Below are 26,224 nucleotides of genomic sequence, written 5' to 3' on the forward strand. Positions count from 1 at the left end.
AATACATAAATTATTCAAGTCATGAAATAAATTTTAATGGCCAATAAAATGAAATAAATGTTTTTTTCCAAGTTCATTCACAAACACACTGCGAATTTTATATTTTAACAATTATCGGAAATTGTTTTTTTTTATCTGACAAATCTAACCAAATAAATTGAATATTTTGTGGTTAGTACAATTTGCATTAACCACTGCAGATCCATGTAGCTAGTGCCTGTAAATAATCCCAGGTAGATTTGTAAACCTTAGCAACGGGTTATCCATGTGTTAGGATAGAGAGATTGGCACAGGTCACGTGTCCCATTGAGTGCTCTAGGTAGGAACCTTTCTGCTGCGGAACCTTCTATGAAAGTCGCGGGGAAGGAGTTAAGCACGGACCCATAGGAGACATGGAGGGCTCTGGTATAGTGTATCTGCCGCAGAACAAGAAACCCATGGTGTGTGTGGAGTACCCAGGCATTGTGCAGAATGTAGATAAAATGCTGCAGACCCTGGGAGGGGAGAAAAGCGTGTCCCGGGTAAGACATGGTCTGAGAGCACATGGGCTGGCAGGACATGGCCAGTAACATGATCAAATATTGTAAAACATGGCTAATATTATGAAATCATCAGCAGTTACATCAGGCTCTCCTCATCACCTGAGCACATACAAAACCTACTTACATTATTAATACTTAATAATACACTGTAAAAATACTGAACATGTGTCAATAATTTGCAGCATCTTGATTGACTACTGATTCTGTCCACAATAATATGTTGCTCTACATATCATTATGGCCTAATATATTACAATATATTTCAGTACTGGTCTATATATTACAGTATATATCAGTACGGATTAATATATTACTGTATATATCCGTACGGGTCTTTATATTACAGTATATATCAGTACTGGTCTATATATTACAGCATAAATGAGTACGGATTAATATATTAATGTATATATCTGTACTGGTCTTTATATTACAATGTATATATGAGTACTGGTCTGTATATTGCAGTATATATCAGCACTGGTCAATATATTACAGCATATATCAGTACTGGTTTATATTTTACAGTATATATGCGAACTGATAAAGATATTAAAGTATATATCACTACTAGCCAATATAATACTGTGTATATATTAGGCATATCAAGAATGATTTTGAAAAATATAGTCTCCAGAACAACTACAGCTTATTGTATTTGTTCTGTTGAGTATAATTATTCCCATCAGGCTTTTTGCAGTAAACACTGTATTTTCAGAGAAAAGGCAATGTTTACATTACAGCCTAGGGATACCTCCACTGGCAAATCCTCAGATGGCTACTAGAGGTGCTTCCTCTGCTTGTAGACACTGAACTTTCACTATAAAGATACACTGATTCAATGCATTTATATGAAAATACGCTGATTGGCCAGGGCTGTGTTTGGCTTATGTTCGCTTTGCCCCTGATCTGTCTCCTTGACAAGTTTAGCCAATCCAATGTTTTGCTATACAAAAGCATTGTGATTGGCTCAGAACACCACTTCTGATTATATTAGCCAAGCAAGCAGTCTGGGGTAAAGGTAAGATTATACTATATTTAGGGGGGCAGTCGGGAATACATGTTTGTGTTCCTGACTCTATAGTGTTCCTTTTAAGTTATCTATCTGTGAATTTATAACTAATTTCATAATGCTGGGTATTAGTTGTGATAAAGAAGATTTGGAGAACATAGATCAATGCTCTTGTTTGAATTTTACAGATTTACGCTGATCCTACCAGGAGGCTAGAACTGTATTTCAGGCCTAATGACCCTTACTGTCATCCTTTATGTGCCAATCGCTTCCCAACCACAACCATGATTCTTCGAGTAAAAAAGAGAGTCAGAAGGAAGAAAGCTAATGAAATGCAAATATCCGAGCCAAATCAGGAGGGCAGTATAAGCATGGAGATCATTGGTGTTGTGGGTACAGTCTACAAATTCCAAGGTGTGTAATTTAATATTAAAGGGTTACTCCAACCTATATTAATATTTTTTTTAAATGATGTCCCTCCATCGCTGTAAATTTTTCTTTAAATAAGAGTAACTTTCCTTTATCCAGTGCCAGTGTTCTTTCAAATTCCGTTTCCTATCAGAATATGCTTCCCCTCACAGCTTGGCAACCATCAGAACTCCTCCTTCGCTCAGGAAACACTTTGTGTTAGGAATTAGAATGTGACAGAACCCCGTGCAAAGATCGACCCATCTGATATCATCAGCAGCCACAAACGGTTGAATAAAAGGCTACTCGTAGAGAAGGTTGAACTATTTAGCCGTTTCAGAGTTTATGCGGACAGAACAGAGTTTGGGGCTGCCAATGTCACATTTGTCAACTTATATACCAACATACACAATAGATTGCAATATAATTATATATAATATAGTATAGGGAGTCAGAGGTATCATAAATTGAGGAGTCGGAGTCAAAGGCTTTGTGCACTAACTCCACAGCCCTGTTCGGGTCTCATAGATTTTTCTCAAATGATTATTATTTTTTTATGTGAGTGTTAGTAATGCAAAGATTAACAAGTCCTAACACTGACCCTTCAGCCTGCTTCCTTGAGCTTCTGGCAAATCTTAGGGGGGGTCTGCCTTGACGTTGGCAGGCGGGCATTCCCTCCAATGGCCATTCTCTTTTTGTATTTGTATTTACTTTGTATCACACAGCCTGGTTACAATGCTGCCGCCCATCCCATGTGTTCCCTATTAAGGGTTAATAAGTGTATAGGGGTGTATATAAAAAATACCCCTCCCTGTCTCATTAGAGATGTCTTTGCCAGAAGCTCAAGGAAGCAGGCTGAAGGGTCAGTGTTAGGACCCGCTTAGGGGGGTCTGCCTTGACGTTGGCAGGCGGGCATTCCCTCCAATGGCCATTGGAGCAACTAAATGACCTCCATTTGTCTAAATATACATAGGGATTAAGGAAAGAGCGCAGGTAACTTTTTCTTTTCTTTGGTTTTTACTATATATTGGGGCTGATGTGTACTGTGGTCCTTGCTGCCGGCCCAGTAGTGATGGGAGTGAGCGCAGGACTTCTCTTTTTATAAAGATTAACAAGTGTCTGAATCTCATGCTCTTTAGGCATGTCTGACTTCCAGTATCTCGCCTTTACCCGGAGTTCTGATGGCACCATAACCTCTTTGTACGACAAAGTTCTTCTAAAGAAACCAGAGAAGGAAGAATTTTTTCATCAGGATATAGTTTATCACATTCCACCACCAATATTCTCACGGCTGGATAGCGCAATTGATTATAATTACCGGCCAAATGTCAATCACAGGTAATTTACTATTTGCTATACTGTGTCTCACAAGTCTAGCTGAAATCCAGTGGCACTTAACTCTTATACTTGGATTAAAAAATAAGCCTCCCATGCCATTTTAGTGGACCTCAACTGTTTGGAACAGACATGTCCTGTTCTCCACTGGCTGGAATCCCAGGCATTTTTCCTCACAAGAAAGGATTTACCTCAGGGACACCGCCTTTTTTTAGTGCAGAAGAGACGATATTGGGAAAATTCTTATGATAGTGTTTTGTAGAATCTTTGTTTAGTATTTATTAAAATATAGAAATGGATCACCGTGCTTTTTTTCCAAATGAAAGGGGTAGGGCTGGGAGCGAACACACCGAGGGAAGTAGGGGACATACAAGCTTCCTCTTGCAGTGTGTGCTGACAACAGATGTCATTTGTGGACAGAGTCAACATTAGGCAACCCAGAACAGAATTCCCCCTTTAAAGATTGTAATGAGTTTAGCTATGTCTGATGTTCACTTGCTTACGATAAGTTACCATATGTATTGATTCCAACATTAACATTTACTTTAGTGTCAGTGTAATGTAATAAAAGTCCTCCATCTCATGAGGATTTATAGACATTATCAGGGGCTTAGATAAGATTTTTCTTGTAACTTCAAATTGAAACTTTATTTTTTTTCCTTCCCCCCCAAAGGGAGGGTTTTCAGTCCCCTCAGGTGTCCAGTGAAAATTTGATTGGTTTGAGCAGGGCTCGTAGACCACATAATGCAATCTTTGTCAATTTTGAAGATAATGAAGTGCCCAGAAAACCCCATCAGGCTGCCGTGAAGAACTGGGAAAAACTTCGCACAAATGCAATAGATATTCACGCAGAAGAGGAAATGAAGAGGGTAAGTCTAAACTACTGCCTAACATATGTGAGTGAGATTAATGCATCTGTAAGGGCTGCGGATGCTATATTTGGTGAGCTGGACACTGCTGACAGTACAGTTGCAATCTCTAGTACCCTAGAAAGCTTGGAAGTGGGGACAGGACCCAGGAAGTATGTGGTAGGACAGGGACTAACACAAATTAAAAGGATTTCTATTATATGAAGAGATGTAACGGGTCGTGCACACAAAGCGGAGAAGAGATCTAATACTGGAATGGATGCAGGAGCAGAAGAATGCTTGGTTTCAGGCACAATCGCAGATGCATAACCAAGCACGCTTCATCTAGAGCTAAAAGTCTGGTAAATGGTTACAGTGCATGCGCAATGCTGTAAACAGAATTGTCACATCAACATAACTTTGGCTATTTTGTGTCCTTATTTGGCACCAGATGCTCTCCTTATTTGGCACCAGGAGCTCTGGAGCAGTTTTGAGCCAAATGATGCTGATGTATCACCACCCACTATTGGCATCAAAATGACAGCTATACGCCTTGATGCATGCTTGTGTGAGTGGAGCCCTCAAATTAAAAGATGGATTCTTCCCTTTTTAATTAGTATATAAGTATATATATATATATATATATATATAATTGTAAGTGAAAGTGATTGTTTGATTAAAGGACCACTCTAGTGCCAGGGAAACTCTAGGACCACTCTAGTGCCAGGGGTTTGATTAAAGGACCACTCTAGTGCCCCCACCCTCAGGGTCCCCCTCCCGCCCGGCTCTGGAAAGGGGAAAAGGGGTAAAACTTACCTTTTTCCAGCGCTGGGCGGGGAGATCTCTGCCTCCGATCCTCCTCCGTTCCGCCCCGTCGGCTGAATGCGCACGCGCTGCAAGAGCTGCGCGCGCGTTCAGCCGGTCGCATAGGAAAGCATTTACAATGCTTTCCTATGGACGCTTGCGTGCTCTCACTGTGATTTTCACAGTGAGAATCACGCAAGCGCCTCTAGCGGCTGTCAATGAGACAGCCGCTAGAGGATTTGGGGGAAGGCTTAACCCATTAATAAACATAGCAGTTTCTCTGAAACTGCTATGTTTATAAAAAAATGGGTTAACCCTAGCTGGACCTGGCACCCAGACCACTTCATTAAGCTGAAGTGGTCTGGGTGCCTAGAGTGGTCCTTTAACCCCTTAAGGACCAAACTTCTGGAATAAAAGGGAATCATGACATGTCATACACGTCATGTGTCCTTAAGGGGTTAAGGAACTAAAAGTACTCTCCCTCCATTAAAACAGTGGACTGAAATATTTGACTTTTTATTTATTTATTTATTTTTTGCTCTGCACATTTTATATACCTCTTACCAAAAGCACTTTCTGGTCCCTTATATTTTTTAGCTCTTTAATATTCGTCCAGTTTGGTCAAGAAGTGCAATTAAAGCCAACATCAGTCTCCACCCGGACAAACTGAAGATGCTTCTGCCTTATGTGGCTTATTATATGGTGAGTTTTGCCAACACAGTTCTCTCTACATCTTTTTGTTTATAAACCTCTTGATGTGTGGAATTCATTTTTATTCTTTTTGATGTTGCACACGGCTTTGATGATAAAAAACAACAACTTCTAGTGATACTCAGATCAGTAATTGAGTTATTCTATAACGTCCTGTTTATTTAGTTATAGTATTACTCACATTCAGATGACAAAGATTATAAGCTCTCTATAGCATATTTTGTTTTTTTGCTCTTTATTGTTTTGTTCTATTATGTTTTCACACCTACTCTGTGTATCTGTTCAATGCAGTTGACTGGTCCATGGAGAAGTCTTTGGGTACGTTTTGACTATGACCCCAGAAAGCACCCCGAGGCAAAAATCTACCAAGTACTGGATTTCCGGATTCGATGTGGAATGAAATATGGTAAAAATTAGATATTTTGGGCAGTTTGATGAAATTGTCAATTATGGAGACCACCTGTATTTCAATAGGAGAGCAATTGCATAATTTGCAGGGATTTTCACTGATTTGTCCTTGCAAGCCTAGACATTGCTCTTCCAAATGGAGACTAATGAAAACAAGATTACATGATAGCAGCATACATGATACACGCAGACCAGAGGAGTGGTTTGTTGTGTCTAATTCTTTCTTTTTTTTCCCCAAAAAGAGGTTTTTTTTTATTACTCAGGTGGTCAGTTCCTCTTGAAGTAGATTAGCCAAGTTCAGTTGTTACTGGAATGATGTAACATTGGATCAATAACCTAGTACATTTTTGTCTTGGATCTTATGTAAGGAATAAAATAAACTATTAGCAAAAACTGCTTGAAGTTGGATTCCATGGAAGATTTACAATTTGATTTCAACTTACAATTAAAACTCATTTGATTCAATCCTGGTTCTGTATGGACACACACTTAAGTCAAGTCAGGCAATCACATTTGAAAACATAAGGTCTAATATAACATCTTCATATGAACACATTCCTACTCTTATAGTGACTAGATCTGAGACTTCAAGAATTTTCATATACCGCAATTAAAATGCATTCTTATTTAATTCTTTAACCCCTTAGTGACCAGACCATTTTTCGATTTTCCTCTTACTCATTTACTGTACCCACACATATTATATACAGTTTTTCTCGCCATTAAATTATCTATCTGAATATACCATTATTTTCATCATATCATTTATTATAAACAAAAAATAAAATATGATGGAAAAGTGTAAAAAAAAAAAAAACACACACTTTTTCTAACTTTGACCCCCAAAATCGGTCATGCATCTACAACCGCCAAAAAACACCCGTGCTAAATAGTTTCTAAATCTTGTCCTGAGTTTAGAAATATCCAATGTTAACATGTAATTAGCTTTTTTTGGAAAGTTCTAGGGTAAGAAGTACAAGTAGCATTTTGCTATTTCCAAACCATTTTTAATTTTTATTTTAAATTAACGATTATATTGTAACACTGATATCTGTCAGGAATCCCTGAATAACCCTTCACATGTGTGTGTATATATATATATATATATATATATATATATATATATTTTTTTTCTCAAAAGAAGACAAGCTAAGGTATTAAATGTAAGATATTTTGACTCTTTTCATGCAACCATATTACCACCAATCTATGCCAAATAAAAAATAAATAAAAAATTGGTTATTCTTTTGACACACATAGCAATTTAAGAATACATGTACTGAGAACTTTGGGGTGTACTTTGGCAGGACCCTTAATGTTCAGCAACATCTTCTGAGTACAGTGATACCACCCATGGATAGGTGTGTCGGGTTCTCTGGGGGTTAAAATACCTTATTTGGAGGGTGCGCATTCCAGTTTTCTAACTTGCAATTTTCACAGCTGGTCATCATGCACCCATGTCCTATTTGGGACATTTTTGAAGCCGTCCAATGCAATTTACCCCCATCAAACCATATATTTTTGAAGTAGACACCCTAGGGTATTTCAAATGGTGATATTTTAACACTTTCCATGCACTAATTCTACCAGTCGTCAAACTTTTGGGTAGCCATTTTTTTGTTATTTTTCTCTCACATTGTACTTTAGGCATGGATTCTCAGTTCCTGTTATGTGCTACTGACAAAGAACACCCCAATATGTGTTCAGAAACATCTCCTGAGTACAACAGTGCCCCCAATATACAGGTTTTATGTTTTTTTGCAAACGTACAGGGGTTAAATGTAGGGCTTTCCCCTTTTCCATGTTTGCACATTGAAATTTGGCAGATTGGTTTGCTGGGCCTTTGTTGGCTGTCAGACCATATGGCAGCTCACGAATGAAAATCAAACCCTGGCCAAAATTAGCATTAATATATATTTTTTTATTTTTTGCAGTGAAATGGCACCTAGACTGCCATTTCACTGATTATATTATTATAAACTATCATATTTGTGTAGAGTAATGTCTCACGAGTGCAACAGTACCCCCTCAAGTACAGGTTTTATGGTGATTTGGAAAATTACAGGGTCATAAGATTTGCCAATTTCTGTTTTTGTAAATTGCTATTTACCAGATTGACTTTGTTGCCTTTGAAATGGTATGGCAGCCCAGAAATGAAAATTAACCCCACCATGACATGTCCAGTCTTTTGTAGTAGCCACTTAGTCACAAGCGCTTGCCAAAGTTGTTTTAAATATATTTTTATATATATATACATATATATATATTTTAATGCTTTCTTATGGGGAGGTCTAATGCGCGCCCGGCCCTTGCCCTTGGAGCGTGGGCAGAGCCTGGCCCAGCGCCGAGGGACAATGGCGCTAAGTTCAGGTAAGTCACTGAAGGGGTTTTAACCCCTTCAGCAACATGGGATTGTGGGGTGGAGGGAGAGGGGCACTACAGGGTCCTTCAGTGCCAGGAAAACGGATATCTTTTCCTGGCACTGGATAGTCCCTTTAAGGGGATATATGTATTTATAACGTCATTCTAAATGTATTTTGATTTAAATATATATGTATATTAATATCAAAATAGAGTTAGAACAAATTGAAACCGGTTTATATATATTTTTTAATTTAATTTAATTTTCTTTCCCATTTATTTATTATAATATATGGGGTCTGTAGAAAGCATAGATGCTTTTATTCAGCACAAATCATACATCGACGTTTCAGTCCAACCGGACTTTTCTCAAGATCAGGTCCCTAAAAGGAATAAAAACTCACCTTATTTCAAGCGCTGTGCGGGTTCGCCGGCGATGTCTCCGCTCCCTTGGAGACATCATCATAATTGCTGAATTTTAGCCAGTCCAATGCTTTCCCATGGGCCCTTTTGGCCAATCAGCACCTCCTCATAGAGATGCATTAAATTAATGCATCTCCATGAGGAAACTTCAGCGGCCTTAATGCAGAACATGGGGGCGCTGAATGGCAGTGCTGCCTACTGTGCAGCACTTGGCCAGGAAGCACCTCCAGTGGCCATCTGAGGAGTGGCCACAGTGAGAAGCGTGGAAGCGCCTCTAGCGGCTGTCAATGAGAGCCACTAGAGGCTGGATTAACCCTAATGTAAACAAAGCAGTTTCTCTGAAACTGCTATGTTTACAGCAGGCAGGGTTAATCCTTGATGGACCTGGCACCCAGACCACTTCATTGAGCTGAAGTGGTCCTTTAAGATATATTTAGTAGTCAAAAACTCTGTTTGGTTTTTGCGAGTCTGTTTAGCCTCCTTTTCCAGTTTAGCAAATAATTTGACTACTGAGAATGTGTGAAACATATCTTTGCATTTTGTTAAAAGGCTATAAAGTATGCAAAGTTTACAGATTTCTTTTTTTTTTTTTTTATTGAATAGAAATGTGAACCATATGACATCATGTTGCTCTCTGATCTATCAACTATTCTAGATTGTTAGCTCATTAGACTAGTCTTCAAAAAACCCTGTGAACATGGTAATAGTTTCTCTTCTCTATTCTCTTCTGCCATATTAAAATGCTTTATATAAATGCCAATAATAAGAAAGTAGTTTTTAGACCTGGAAAATCAGGGCCATTGCACGTAGCACCCTTAATGGGCAACACTGGACTTGGGTGTTAAGCTGTCTAGTATATCAAAGCCCTGTATTTTTTTTCTATTTTTTTCAAATTTTTTGACATTTTAGGGTCACTGTTGGAGCAAATGTTAATTTTTTCCCGTTTTTATATAGTGCCAATATATTCCACAACACTTTACAATTATTGAATGGGAATAATTGACAACAAAAGGTAATTAATTAACAGAGACAAAAGGTGAATTGGGCCCTGCTCAAGGGAACTTGAAATCTATGAACTTTATATTTTGTTTAATATTAAATAGGTGTCCCAACTAACAACGTATACTCCTTACAAAAAGTTTCAAAAGTATGAAAAATGTTATATCCTGTTATTCAATCACTATTGTGCCCCTGGTTTCACCCACATTTATTAAGGTTGTTCAGACATCTTTTTATGTATACATGTATTATTTGTATCATTAACAGTTTTATTTGGCATTCGGTACAGTGTTAAGTTTGTGTTGGTAAAATAAAGTACTTTTTGTTTTTCTTGTACAATAGGGTATGCTGCAAATGACATGCCAGTGAAAGCTAAACGCAGCACTTACAACTATAGTCTGCCCATCACCATTAAGAAACCAGGTAAGTCTGGAAATAACTCATACCTGGGACTTTCATGGGCACACACTTTGCCAGTAGTTCAGAGAAGGTTGGCCTTTTATTTTACTGATCCTTTGCACTTTTTCAGCACCACAGATGGTCAGCATACAGGAACTGACACAAGGACTTGGTACATCTACCATTTCCTCAAGTAAAAAAGCACCTTCAAACAAGTACAAACTAAAGGTGAGTGCCCTACTTTTTCTGTTTTATTTTTTATTTAATGGCTGTTATAAGTAAGCTGATATTGTGTACAATTTGCAGCAACTTTAGTACTTGTTCAAAATTCAGTGGAGGTGCTTGTCTAACCTGTGTGTGTATGGAAACATTTGTGAAAAATCCCTCAAACAGAAATTTGGATAAAATTAGAGACCTTGGGGGGCGTGGCTTGGAGGCCGAGAGACATCGCAGCTTAACCTGAGAGCTCCCCGCAGGCTTATCAAGAATCCTCGTCCATCCGCTCCCTAACATCGCGCATCACACGCCGGTAAGCCCGCCGACGCATCCAAAGGCACCCCGGCTTCCTTGCTACACAAATACTTGAGGACTTCACAGGCCTCAACGTGGCTTCACAGGCCTCAACGGATTCCGGAGCCTCATGGGCCTCGCGCCCACACTCCCCGAGCGCAGAGCCCAGCGCGGATTCCCCTAACTCCATCTCCCGCCCGGAGAACACACCGGACTGGGTGACCCTGATAAGGGCACTTCCCACCAAGGCAGACCTCAAAGAGGCGAACACAGAGCTCCGGAATTCTATCACTGCGGAACTCCACTCCCTCCGCGAAGACCTCCAGGGCCTACATCAAAAAGTCTCCCAGCTAGAGGCAGACAGTGACCACCTGACCGCCACACAGAATGCTACCACGAATACCCTGCATGTACATGAGGCACAATTACGCCAAATGGCCCTCCACCTTGAAGATTTGGACAATAGGGGGCGCCGACAAAATATCCGGGTAAGGGGGATACCGGAAGACATAGACCAAGACACCCCGATCCGTGCAACGCTCACGGGGCTGTTTAACAGACTCCTCGGGCGCCCTGAAACCGCTCATATTGAATTTATACGGGCACACAGGGCTCTGAGACCTAGGGGCCCCCCCAGAGTCCCCCCCCCTCGGGACACAATCTGCTGCCTGGCCAGCTATCAACTAAAAGAAGACATCCTGCGGCAGGCCCGAGATACCGACCGAGCCCAGTTAAATGGCACACCTCTACAACTATACCCAGACCTATCTCCAGCCACTCTGGCATACAGGAGAGCGCTTAAACCCCTGACCCGAGTCCTGCAATCCAACAAAGTACGCTACCGCTGGACTTTCCCCTCGGGGCTACAGGCCTCTACTCCTAATGGCCCGTTTATGGTGAAGAACCCAGAGGATCTCGCAGACCTGATTACGGAACTTCAACTACCACCCATTCAGCTAACGTGGCCGGACCAGATGTCATTCTACTCCTTCAACCCCGGAGCGGCACCACAGCCACGCAGACAGCGAAGACCAAGAGCCCAGACCATACGCCAATCAGGGACAACCTCCTAAACCGAGGGGCCTCGCTGACACAGAGCCCAACCGCAAGTATTTTGATCTGCCCCATGGGCTCAGGGACTATGACCGACCGCCCAAGCATTGAATACGGGACTTTCCATTTGGGGGGGGGGGGGGTAAAAGCAACTGCCAGTAGGGGCCACATTCTGAGGGGCAACGCACCACATATCCTTGTAAGACCATGCTGGCCCAACACAGGCATCCCCTTGACCAGGTATATAATCCAGGATAGACCACCGAGGGGGCCCCCTGATGGAAGGGTGGGGGGGCGCCCCCTGGCTGGGCTGCGCCGCCGGGGTGTATACCGCCCTGCGAGGAACCGTTGGGGGAACAGCGGCGGGGGCACCGACGCCGGGGCGGCTCACCTGGGGTGCGACCCTCCCCTAGGTGCCGGGTAGGGAGAGATGACCTGGGACTGACTCTAGAGGGGGAGGATAGGATAAGGGCCCACCCCTGCCTTGGGACAGGTACACCGTGCTGGGGATCGCAATACCTCAACTCTGAGTCTGCCTGCGTCATCCGTTAACACTACTGACCGGGTGCCCTCTCTCCCCACGCTAGAAGGTCAAGTAACACCCTAACTCCCACACCGAAAAAAGGAGGGGACGAGTCCCCGATACCTCAGGGCTGGGTAGGAAGGTCAGAACTTATTCTGGGGACCGTGGGGGTTTTACTTTGTAATTGTGGTTGATAATACCTGTTTATTATGCTGTCATTTTGTTACTTGTTTACCGGGCGACATACCACACCACTCTCCGATGCCCGGTGGGGCAAAACATTACCCACTAGAGGCCAAGGGCTGCTACAATTTTAGGACGAGGATGCAACATTCACCTACCACTCACACTTAAAGCCACAGGGGAGTCGAGGACTCCCGACAAGGTCCGGTTCGAGAGAGACCCGGGAGCGAAGGCATTAGGAGCCACGCGATCCCGGGCTCCCCGGGTAGGACCCGTACGGAAGCTCCCGGCTTCCTCCACTTTTCCCCATAGGACAGAGCGCCCACAGATAGGCGGACAGGAATTGGCAGACCACTGGTGGACCCCGCCACACCTTGTCCTCCGATGCTCGTTCCTTATCAGCCACCTTCGAGTGACTGGATAAATCTTGTACATAGTTTCCCTACCTGTCTTCCCACCCCCCCTGTCCCGCGCCTATCCCCCCCCTACTACACCCCCACCCCTTCCCACCCTATACCCACCCACCCCCCCTTCTGACGACCCGACTGATTCCCGACAAACACTACTAGGACCCAGCGGGTGCAACGACACCTACAAACCCTACTATGACCGACAAGCCGCTATTACCGAGCGACCTCACTATCCTCTCCATAAACGCCAAAGGGCTTAACAAACCGGAGAAAAGATCAGGGGCACTGAGGGACTTCCATTCACGGAAAGCATCAATAGTCATGATACAGGAGACCCACTTCAGGGAAGGGGACAGGCCCAAACTGACCAATCACCACTTCCCAACAGGGTTTTACAGTGATTTCCATGAAGGGAAATCCAGGGGTGTGGCGATACTGTTCAACAAAAAAGTACCGTTTATAGAGAAAGCAAGCATGACTGACCGGGAAGGTAGATACCTTTTTGTAAAAGGCACAGTGGCCGACCATCTATACACCTTCGCCACATTATACGCACCAAACAACAAACACCACCGCTACCTCAAAAACACCTTACAGAAACTACACACATTCGCAGAAGGGGTCCTCATAATAGGGGGCGACTTAAACGTTGCTATGGATCCGGTCTGGGACTGCTCCACGGGTACTTCCCACCTCCCCAGACAACACCTCAGAGCAATTAACTCCCTACTGACTAAACTTAGGCTTGTTGACTGCTGGAGAGCACACCACCCGGACGAAAGGGACTACACATTCTACTCTCACCCCCACCAGACATACACCCGCATAGACTACTTTCTCACCACACACTATCACCTCCCCTTGGTACGGGACGCGAGGGTGGGGGTGGCGACCTGGTCGGACCATGCCCCCGTCACCCTCACCCTCCAGTCCCCACTCCTTATACCTGCAGTAGCCAAATGGAGGCTGAACGAATACTTACTATCACGCCAAGATCTGGCCGCACACTTCGGTAGGGCCCTGACTGACTACTTCCAGGACAACGCCCCCGAGGACACATCCCCGACGATCAGGTGGGAGGCAAACAAAAGCGTCATACGGGGACACTTCATACAGAAGGGTGCGGAACTCAAAAAAACAGCGAGAAGCCCGACTCGTAGAACTGATAGAGGACATACACAAGCATGACACATTGCACAAACAGACACAGTCCCCAGCCCACCAAACACGACTAATACAACTACGACGGGAACTGACCTCCCTGCTCCAGTCCAAACACCACAGGGAAGTACTCAGGCACAAGGCCTTTTTCTCCCTACACGGGAATAAAAGTGGTAAACTTTTAGCCAGAATGCTGGCGAAACGGCGCCAGCTGACGTATATCAACAAAATTAGAGACAAACAGGGCTCAGTACGCCGTCTACCGACGGAAATCCTGCAAACGGTGAGAGCTTACTATTCGGAACTCTATTCACTCCCCCGACCGCAACCGGGAGCGGCGACTGCCCGCTTAAAAGACTCCATCCAGCAATACCTACAAACACACAAAATACCTACACTAGACCAACGGATAACGAACCAACTAGACGAACCCTTCTCAACCGAGGAACTGGCGCTGGCGATAAAATGCACCAAACCCGGCAAGAGGCCAGGCCCTGATGGCCTGCCTCTCTGCTATTACAAACATTTCGCGGACACACTATACCAACCGATGCTGGCCTTGTTTAACGCGATAAGGGAGGGCCATCACTTCCCCAAACAAGCATTGACGGCACACATAACCATCATCCCGAAAGAGGGCAAGGACGCAGAGCAATGTGGGAACTATAGGCCCATCTCCCTCATCAATTGTGATATTAAATTGATGGCTAAGATGTTAGCCATGCGCCTGCAGCCGCACGTCCCCACACTGATACACCCTGACCAGGTCGGGTTCGTACCAAACCGTGAAGCGAGGGACAACACCATCAGGACCCTCGCCCTCATGCACAACAGAAGCAAAAGCACCGGAGGCCTTCTACTGCTGTCCACTGACGCGGAGAAGGCCTTCGACTGGGTGGGATGGGATTACCTATTCCAGACCCTCGCTCAGGTGGGTCTGGGACCCCACATGCGAAGCTGGATCGCAGGCATGTACGACAGACCCACGGCACACGTAATAGTGAATGGGGCGCTAACGGACAAGTTCCCGATTTACAACAGCACCCGTCAGGGATGCCCACTATCCCCGCTGCTCTTCGTCCTTGCCCTTGAACCCTTTTTGACAGCCATCAGACAACACCATGACATCACAGGAATACAAATGGGGGACGCACACCATAAAGTGGCCGCCTATGCAGACGACCTCCTCTTTTTTGTCACTAGACCAGAGATCTCCCTCCCCAATATACTGCAAGCCTTTAAGACGTTCGGAACCTTATCCAACCTAAAAATAAACTACTCCAAATCCTACATTCTGAACGCTGACTTACCCAATAAACGAGCCTCCCCTCTCCGCTCCAGCTTCCCATTCCAGTGGGCGGAACACAAAATACGCTACCTGGGTACATGGCTAACCAAACAGAGAGAGGACCTATACAGGGAGAACTTTACCCCCATGCTAAATACATTCAAGAGAGAACTAGCTGAATGGTCCCACCCGCATATTTCGTGGCTGGGAAGGATTCAGGTAATTAAAATGAATCTCCTCCCACGCCTACTCTACTTGTTGCAGACGCTCCCCATAACAATCCCCAAAGGATTTTTTACTGCTCTACGCTCGATGACAGGTAATTACATATGGAGCGGGACAAGACCACGAATTAAGTATCAGGCCCTTACTCTACCCAAGGAGAGGGGAGGGTTGGCCATCCCTGACTTCTACCTATACTATACAGCAGGTCACTTACAGAGAGTCATGGAATGGACTAAGACCAACGTCCACAAACTGTGGAAGGTTGTAGAAGAGACAGAGATAGCTGGTCCAGTGTCGACCCTACCGTGGTGCTCCGGGGGAGGCCTCGGCCGGGGATGCTCCTCATTACCCCACATAAACTTCATGCAATAGACCCATCACACTCCGACTTATGTTGGCGATGCGGGGAGACAACGGGTACCACATTACATATATGGTGGGAATGCCGTAGTATTAAACCATTCTGGAAGGACATACACGCCATCTTGGAGAAGTTCTCAGACGCACCCCCACCACTGGACCCAGCGGCAATGTTACTACACCACACGACCATACCCAGGTCCCGATACAAAAGATCCATGACCATTAGGATCCTCAACGTAGCCAAACAAACCATACCACAATACTGGAGGCAGGATAGGCCCCCTCCCCTTAGGACATGGTTCAACCAAATGGAGGAGCTCAGAGCAATAGAAGAATTACACTCGGGAGCGACTAATACCACTGCAAAATACATAGAGATTTGGACACACTGGATCGTATCCACCACACAGGTAGACTTCACTGCCCGCCTAGACGCTGAGGACCCACCCGACAGAACTGACGCCCAAGACTGACCCCACCACCCTACCCACCTATTTTTTCACATAACCCGCATCCCATGGTGCTTATTCTGAAATGTAAACCTGTCTAGTGCCACAGTGGTGAAGTACAGGGTTGTTTTTGTCTAGTTTTACTATGTGTGAAATCTGCTATGTCAATATGTGACCTTCTGAAATATGGTGTAAATCCTTTTTTTTTCTGTTGTGTAAGGGTGAATGTAGAGGTGTGTGAATTCTGTAGAGTCACTGTGTGAATTATTGTTTTTTTATGTCACTGTTTCGTGCCTTGTGTTGAGGTGAATATAATGTGTATTTTCAAAGATCATGTTTGGACACCTGTTGATGCCCTTGGTACATCACAGAATGCCGTACCACTCAGTCCTTTCTTGGGTAGTGCCTTTGTATAGAACTTTGTGTGCTGTTCCTAAAATAGCATTTTAATTCCAGTTCTTACAGTTTGTATCCCAAATTCATTTGTGCTGATCCCTCTGCCTACAATGCCTGTTTTGAACCCATTCTTTTGATTGTTTGCAGGAATCAGTTTATATTTTTCTGGATGGAACCTTGCCACCATACCGCCAGATGTTTTACCAGCTCTGTGATTTACAAGTGGAAAGGTAATTTTTCTCTGCACATTTGAAAAGACAGGCTTTAGAACAGGTATATGTCATGGTGCTAAACATTTGTATCGCTTATCCTATAGCCACTCACTAAATTAGATATAATGTATAGAAGGGTGATTTTCTTTTTCGCCATCTTTGTTTGATATCTGTTGTCATTGGTTCCTTTCCTCCCTCATCTCATTTTGAAATAAAAAAGAAATCATAGCATAATTAAGTAACAGTGTAGTCCATGACATGAAAACCAGAGTTATATTCAAGTACATAAAAGGCATCACAAACAAGGGATTAAATATTTTGTTTAAGAAATACTACTAACGGTGAACCGAACAGGGTACATCACAAGCTTCTCTGCTATCTCGTCGAAGTCTGCAGGCAATGCATGGTAGTAGAATCCCTGCGATTAGGTGTGAGATGTACAAGAGGATTGAAAATATTAGGCCAGGCTATCTCAATGCAGAATATGCCATTCTCTATTAGACGTTTATCAGCAGATATGTTTTTTAACATATAGTTGCAACATCTTTACGTTTTCTAACATAGCAACTACTATTTTGTTACAAATGAGTCATGTATTCTAACTTGGCAATAACGTTACAAACATTGACAATTTTAAAATTCTACGGAGTTCTTTGGTGGGATTTAATGGCTTTCAAAATGGCATGTTTTCTCCCAGGCTGATGTGCATTATTTTACCATTTCATTATATTGTATTACCTTGTTGTTATATATTATTATTTTATTATTTATGTCGTGCCAGCAAATTCTGAAGCGCTGTACAATGGGTAGACAAACAGACACGTAATTGTAACCAGACAAATGGACGCACAGGAACGGAGGGGTTGAGGGCTTACATGCTAGAGGGAGTGGGGTATAGTAACACAAAGGGTATAAGTAGGGGTAATAAAATAGGTTGCTAGAAAAGTAATCACTGAGAACTTAGTAGGTTATTTCTGACAGTTGCAGGAGAGGAGTCGGGGGGTGGGGGGGGGGGGGAAGAAAACCCGCTAACAGTTTAAATTATATGCTTTCCTGAAGAAGTGTGTTTTAAAAGATTTTTTTGAAGGAGTGGAGACTGGGTGAGCATCTAATGGAGAAGGGAAGGGAGTCCAACAGAAAATGTGCAGCCCTGGTGAAGTCTTGGAGGCGAGCATCAGATGTGGAAGTATGGACAGAGGATAGGCGTAGGTCTTCAGCAGAGCATAGGGGCCTCGACGGGACATATTTGTGTATTAGGGAGGACAGGTAGGTTAGAACAGCATTATGTAGGGACTTGTAAGCAAGCACCAGAATCTTCAATTGAGCCCTATATCTAACTGGAAGCTAATGTAGGGACTGACAGAGGGGGGAGGCTTTGGAGGTGCGTGCGGACAGAAAAATAAGCCTCGCCGCCGCATTCATTATAGAACACCTAGACAGTGAACCTGCGAGGTAGAGGTGATGGTGGCGCCATTGACTTGGAGGGAGACAGACGGGGGGTAGCAACACTTGAGGAAGGAAAGATCAGAAGTTCTGTTTTAGACAGGTTGAGTTTAAGGAAGTGAGCAGCCATCCAGTTGGAAATCGCAGAGAGGGAGTCAGAGACACAAGTCAAGATGGGCGGAGTGAGATCAGGAGAGGACAGATAGATGCTGCTGCCCATCCCATATGTTCCCTATTAAGGGTTAATAAGCATGTAGGGATGTATTTAAAAAAATATCACTTTCTGTCTCATTGGAGATATCTTTGCCAGAAGCTCAAGGAAGCAAGGTGAATGGTTAGAGTTAGAACCCACCTAAGAGGTCTGCCTTGACGTGGCATGTAGTCATACCCTCTCATGGCCATTGGAGGTAACTAAAAACCTCAATTTGTTTAAAAATACATAGGGATGTGGAAAATGGATACAATGCTGGCAAGAACTCTTCGCCCATGACAAAGTCAAGCCCACATAGCAGCCATCAAGCACATAGATGGCACCATGAAAACCACCCTGACGGACATACACTAAGTGTTTACAGAATATTACCAATCTATATAACCACTCCCCTGTCGGGCGAACCTTCAGCCTCTAGAAGATGAGGCTATTCGCTGTGTCCTCGGTACGCTGGGACTCACAAAACGGACCCTGGATGCCAGTAATATACTGAACGAGAAAATACCGGGCAAAGAAATCGACAAAGCCATCTTGGAATTAAAAGGGAACAAAGTACCGGGACCAGACTGCTTCGACGGTGGGTATTATAAAACCTTCTGAGAAGAACTTATCACACGGTTTGAACTCCTCTTCATCGACTTCAGGGAGGGAGGGACGCCAGATAGACATGTCACTGGCTAATGTAGTCTTACTCCCAAAACTAGGTAAAAACACGCTATCCCCAACGCACTATAGGCCTATTTCCCTAATAAACCACGACTCCAAAATTTGCGCTAAAATTTAGGCAGACCGCCTAAATCCGCTCCTAGTTAAACTTATACACGCAGGTTGGATTTATCCCCTTTATCGACCTTTATTCGAGAATACCCGACCAAACATAGACATTATATGGAGACAAACGTCCACAAACACACCCACCCTAGTAGTCTAGCAAAACACCGAAAAGGCGTTTGATAAGGTCAAGTGGCACTATCTTTTTCACCTTCTAACCTACCTGGGATTCCCAGCTTCATACATAACGTACATCAAAGCAATGTATACTAACGTCACAGCCCAGGTTACTATCACAGATGCCCTCCCGAGCCCCTTCGGGCTTAGTTGTCACGGCTCCCGGCTCTTCTGCCGGCCTGGCCACACATAAACTAAGCAGCCACGCCGACAGAGATATTTCATACTTACCTTGGTCGCGGCAGGCCAGTGCCTGATCAACCTCTGTTCCGGTCCCCAGCAGGTGCAACTTCTTAGGAACGCCGGCCGCTGCGGTTCGGGTTTTTATGGTAAACTTACCTTTGCCCACATCAAAGCACACATGTTTTGGGGTCAGAGGTCAGAGAGAGAGCCAATTACTGCCTAAAGAGGGTTACTTAAACCGAAATTACATTTTTGTCGGTGCCCTCTCGTGGTTTCCACTAGCCGGGTATCCGAGAGTGTGTTCCTGATTGTGTTTTTTCTGGTATTTGACTTTGGCTTTGTTTCGACTTCCCTGATTTCTGGTATCCTTGACTTCTGGCTTTCCTCATCATTGTGTCACGTGCTTTGTCGCTGACCATGGCAAATATTTTGATTATTCTCTGGTACGTTAAGTCCGGCCACTCTAAGGTCCGGTTAGACGTTATCCTTAGTCCTAGGTGTGCTACTGTTCTGCGTGCTGGGTCAACTATAATCCTGACATTAGCAATGGGTCAAAACAGGGATGCCTTCTGTCCCCCCTACTATTTGCTATCTTCCTAGAGCCCCTCCTGCAGGCTTTCCAAAAACATCAACGAATACAGGGGGTTAGCGTCAGAGGAGAGGAGTTCCTGGTCTCTGCATATGCGGACGATGTCCTTCTGACAAACCCAGTCGATTCCATGGAGGTGGTGAGGGACGTGCTCACTCGATATGGAACAATTTCGGGATATAAAGCAAACATGGAGAAATTCAGCGCACTGCCGATAGGGCTGTCTGCAGCGGACACGGCATCTATTCATAACGCCCACAATATTCAATTAGCCTCTAGATCCATTAAGTATTTGGGGATCCAGCTCACAGCAGACTCCTTAAAATTATATGAGTCAAACTACACTCTGCTTATCAAACCCTGTATAAGATAAATGGACAAACCTATCTCGTGGGTGGAACGAATCCACTCCGTTAAGATGAACATACTCCCACGTATTTTATTCCTCTTTCAGGCCCTTCCCATCCAAGTTTCAAATCCGATCTGGCACCGCTACAAAAAACAATAGGTTCCTTTACATGGCAGAATAAACACCAAAGGGTCTCAATAAATGACTTGTATCGCCAGATATCGAGGGGAGGGCTTGGTCAACCGCACCTTCACTTTTATTATCTGGCTGCACAATTGGCACAGGTAGCGATGTGGCATACCCCAATAGATGACAGGCGGTGGGTAGATTTGGAGTCCTTGCTCATGGGAGCAGACCTCCCTCAATTCTTTATGTGGGTGCCCAAAGACCATCGGATTATGCTACGGACCACTTGTCCTGCAATCCTGAATTCGCTGAGAATGCAAAACAGACTCCCATAAAAAATACGGTACATAAACCTTTAACATATGTCTGAGCGAATCTATGCCGAAAGGCTTAATTACCTTATTCTACACCCAACTGAGCATCGAAACGAGAGAATAGGGCCCTCTAACTTATACGGAACTGGGGGAGGCTCTAGAAGGTATAGAATGGCAGGAGATCTGGGAAGCCAACAATGCCACATTCATTTGTGTGTCCTTACAGAAACAGTCTCGATGTTCCGCTGGTACACGACTCCTGTAAAACTGCAAAAAATGCAAAGATCACCATCAGACACATGCTGAAGAGGGTGCGGCTATAGGGACACATATATACACATGTGGTGGGAATGCCCCCATATCCAAATGTTCTGGAGCACCATTAAGGGTCTAATAACCCAGATTTTCCAAAGAGAGCCAGACCTTGACCCCTGGGTATACCTTCTGAACAGATCGACAGAAGGGTGGACCAGACACCAACAAAATTTAGTACATAAGATTACGCTAGCAGCGAGGAGAACGGTAGCACAGGCATAGTTGAAACCAAGAGTCCCCACTGTAGCAGCAGTCATAATTCAAATGAAAGACACCTGCCTCATGGATAACTTAACAGCAAGAGTCAGGGGTTACAATAAAGTTCCACAAGATTTGGCAGCCCTGGACAGCTTGCACCCTTGAAAAGTTCCACTGGCGACAATATAAGCCTGCAAGTTTAGGACATAACAGTCATGTCAGACTCGAGCTGATAACTTTCCAAATTCTATGGCTTCCTAATAAATACATGACTCAATATATTAATGTGGTAGCAACACTTTACTACTGCATGTCTCTGTGATCATATGCCTACCACGACTAATTTATCTCTGTATTTGGTCTATCATTGATTTGCTATGTGGAATTCCATATATGATTTGCTTTTTTTTTTTTTTTATGACAAAAAAAATACAGAACTCTTTTTTTTATTTTCTATTTTTGTAATGGAGTGTCTTTTTTTTTTTTATTTTATTTTTTTGTGGAGCTCCAAAATATCCTTATAATTATTGGAAGAGATCATAACCCTGTGTCTAAAAGTAGGAAAATAAATGGTGGTACTTTGTTGTGTTAAGAAATTGGTATTTCAGTTGATTGCCACATTTCTCTGTCACACTTCTACAGCTTGCAGGCGGTCATCCATAAAAATGATGGCAAGGAGTCACAGTGTACAGAACGAGATGGTTGGTGCCTTCCAAAGACCAGCGATCAACTCCGAGACGCTATGTCACTCATGATCAAACAGATCATACGCTCCAAGAGACCAGGTGAAAATCACTATTTAGAAAGTTAAAAAAGCACTATTAGCAGAGACATTTCTGTGTGTGTGTGTGTGTGTGTCTCAAAACTCTGAATGCCAGTGTATCATGTCTAGTTTTTATATGTTTACGTGTTAGGGTCTCTTCCTTTTTGCACTTTATATAAGACATGTTCTCGTTCAAAGACAAAATGCTAAATGTTGCTTACTAAAACCCAATTTCCTGGAGCAATACCCACACAAACCACCTTCTGTGCCAATTTCAGCAACAAAGACAGGAAGCTTTCTTCTGTCCTCCACTCATGTTTTGCATCATCTGCTGCCCCAGATACTTGATATCCACCATTTCCTTTACCTTCCCCATTCATTCTCTATCAATACTCCCACTGTACTATAGTTAATATGCAGAAGATGGATCCTGCACAATGCAACATTGCATATTTCATCAAGGAACCCCTCCAGTGCCCTATTCTCCTTGAGCCTGCCCCCCCCTACCCCTTCCTCCCATAGCATTCCTAGAGCCACATTTTCTAAATTTATCTCTCCTAAGCACATTTTTTTTTACTCTGTCTCTCCATGTCTCAAACCCCTAATCTGTAGAACAAAATAGTTAAAACTCTTAAATATATAAAACTATAAACAATATTTCAGGGCGATAACCAAAACAGTAAACTGAGAGCAAAACATGATAACACTAGAATCAAGATTTTATTACCGTAAGAACAATAAGTATGAGGAATTCTCTGCCTGAACAGGTGGTTTTATCAGAGTCTGTACAGATGTTTAAACAGCAACTGGATGAATATTTGCAAAAACACAACATACAGGGATATGATTTTTAAGATGTGGGGTAACAGCCTCTTGATCCAAAGAGAGACCTGACTGCCATTCTGGGGCCAAGAAGATAATTTTTTTTTTAGTTTGTTGCAAAATTGGAAGTGTTATAAACAACAAAAGAAAACACTTTAAAGGTTTTATTGCCAAGTCTGTATATACCCTTTCATGACAGTAATTTTGGATGCTCTTTGTTTTTGTTTTTTTCCATAGCCCTTTTTTCTGGACCTTCAACCTCCACTGAGAACAAGGAGCAGCTGACTTATGAATCTGGAGAGGAAGAGGATGACGAGGAAGAGGAAGAAGAATTCCATCCATCTGAAGGCAGTGAAAATGAAATGGAAACAGAGCTTCTAGACTATGTTTAAGTAACTTCTCAGTCTTGGTGAGCTCAATCCTGAAGCTGTGCTTCATAAAGTTGCTAATATTGGTGAGCCTGATCACTGTAGGGGCCAAATTGTGGAACTTTTCACTTGTGTTTGTGACTGATCGCAGAAACTACAGACTCCTGGAGATTGTTACTTCGTTGATTGTATCGGAGATAGACCAGGACTTGTTTCTAGTGTTATTGAAAAACAATAACCCTAAAACTCCAAAATACAGGGCTTCCAAAAGTTTGGTTTATTTAACCATTACCAATGGTGAGTCTGCAGGAAGTCCACCTTATTGCCAATTATTTATTGCTTATTGCAAGTATTCATAAAATTAATCATTCTGGGTGTAGTATTTGTGAGAACACATTCTATTTGAATGCAGAAATTGGTTTTAGTGCTCGATGGGTACCATGTGGTCAGATAAAGTGGCATTTTCAATGGTGGGTATATGTTGGTACATTAAAGAGATACACCCTTTTTTTTATTTTATATGTAAGGCATTTAAAAAAAAAAAAAGTGAAAGAAAGGAAAATAAAAATGATACCTTGCACTATTTAATGAGTCTGCCCAGCAGAGCGAGCTGGCCTATGTGCACCAGTTGGCACAGCCATGGACTACTCATGCATGCATAAGGTAAAATGGATATAGTCAACTCAAAAAAGAGTGCGTCTGCATGACCGCTCAGAGGGGCTGTCATAGAGCATTAGGGATATTTACATTTACATTAGGTGTTTTGAAAATATATATATTTTTTTTTTTCCTAACACCTGTCATTCAGTTCTTCGGCATAGAGTTTATGCTGAATAATCGATTGATAAGGGAGAGCAAAAGAGACAATCCACAGGCGGTCCTTCTGTTCTACACACACAGCAACTGCAGTGCATGTGCTGCAGTTGCTATGGAAACCCCCTAACAGCACTGCTAGCGCTGGCTAGGGAGTATAGGAACAGAGTGACATGATATCACTCTGTTCACATGCTGGCAATGAGACAAGCATGTAGGCGTCATATGAATCAATCAATGAAGAGGCTTGGCGGAGTAAGGCCAGACAAGAGGTGTGTGTTTCAGAAGAGTAACACCAACCTCTAAGCATAATGCAACGTGGGAGCAGATGGTCAGATAAGTGATAAAAGGTTCCCTTTAATAAAAGGAGGCAATATTTTAATATAATTTTGTAAAATAATAATATGTAGAACCAGCAGGATAAATTGTCATTGGCTTAAATCACCATCCTGTAGCAATATGTAAATGTACAATAGTGTTGTATTACTAAAAATGTCACAATATATTGATGATATGTGATTTTGGTTAGGCAAAGATAAACGAAAATGAAGGCCGAAATAACTGTGTTGGGAAAAAAATAATCTATTTTTACAATGTTCATATTTTGACCTGAAAGGTACATTACAAGCACTGTAGCCTGCTGGTGCCAAGATTGCCCTGGATTCCTTCTAGTGCAAGTAGTCAACCCATTTGAGAATAGTTGGACAACTTACATGGGGTCCACCGGATGCTGATCACCTCTTCTCTCCACTCTGGAAGTATCGGTACAGTGTTTGTTCCCTTGAGCTAAGCCTTGCACTGCAGCTTAGCGTCAACTCTGTGTGCTTTCAGCCTGCACTACTGGGCTTAACTCAGTGCTGCAGCTTACTGGCGAACGCCATTCTCAAACAGTTTGCCTACTTACCCTAGAAGGGTGCCAGAGCTCTTTTGGCACCATAATCACTACAATGCACTGTAGTGGTTATGGTGCTAGGAGTGTTCCTTTTATGTTTAGGAACCCACCCTTGCTCATCCTTTATTTCCTATTTGTATAAATTAATAAAAAATTACCCCTCACCCTAAATAGTTGGTGCTTTTTTGTCACTCCCACGTCAAAGCAAACCTCTTAGGTGAGTCCTACAGGAAAAATTCACCTTCATCTAAAAGATAATATCTCCAATGAATCAGCAAGGGGTATTTTCCTGTACCCATAAACACTTATTAACCCCTTAATAGGGAACACATGGGGTGGGCTGCAGCACTGTAACATGGCTGTGCAATACAAAAGCAAATACAAATACACAAATTTAAACCCTGTGTTCAAACTCCCACTACTCCAGGACGTCCGCAAAGGCTACATTATACATTAGCGTTAGTATTACACAGCCATGTTACAGTGTTAAAAGGTCACTTTTTATTTTAATTCTTTATTTTTGTAGTTCTAGGATGGGTAACAAGCATATCATGACAGTGCGAAAATAAAAATATAATGAAGTTAATATCTGGATTGTCAACATATGTCAGCGGTAGAGCACCTTTTATGTTTATAACACGAGACATTGGTGAAAACTGTACATTACGCAGTAGTGCTAAGGAGTGTTGTGATAATAAAGCAATTACATTCCAGTACTACCCTTCATTTAAGGAAGGCAAGCTAGGACATGAGAAACAGGCTAGGGGTTATCGCGATATATACATATCTGTGGTTGGTTAATATCGTAAACGTGGAATACCTTGTGTTAGGAATTAGGTCGGTGTTGTGTGCCGGGACCGACGTAGG

General features: G+C 43.0%; 1 protein-coding gene across 1 annotated transcript; it reads left to right on the plus strand.

Moving 5' to 3' along the window:
• Positions 1-362: 362 nt before the first annotated feature.
• On the plus strand, positions 363-24,034 carry GTF3C5 (general transcription factor IIIC subunit 5). The gene is made up of 11 exons (XM_063431320.1): positions 363-521; positions 1,743-1,968; positions 3,102-3,300; positions 3,971-4,166; positions 5,547-5,651; positions 5,952-6,066; positions 10,194-10,274; positions 10,381-10,478; positions 16,959-17,041; positions 22,342-22,484; positions 23,522-24,034. Exons 1-11 carry the CDS (start codon positions 393-395, stop codon positions 23,674-23,676), a joined length of 1,530 nt encoding a protein of 509 aa, XP_063287390.1. The 5' UTR covers positions 363-392; the 3' UTR covers positions 23,677-24,034.
• Positions 24,035-26,224: the final 2,190 nt, after the last annotated feature.

The sequence above is a fragment of the Pelobates fuscus genome, chromosome 9 (genome assembly GCF_036172605.1).
Source record: "Pelobates fuscus isolate aPelFus1 chromosome 9, aPelFus1.pri, whole genome shotgun sequence".
Classification (NCBI taxonomy): Eukaryota; Metazoa; Chordata; class Amphibia; order Anura; family Pelobatidae; genus Pelobates; species Pelobates fuscus.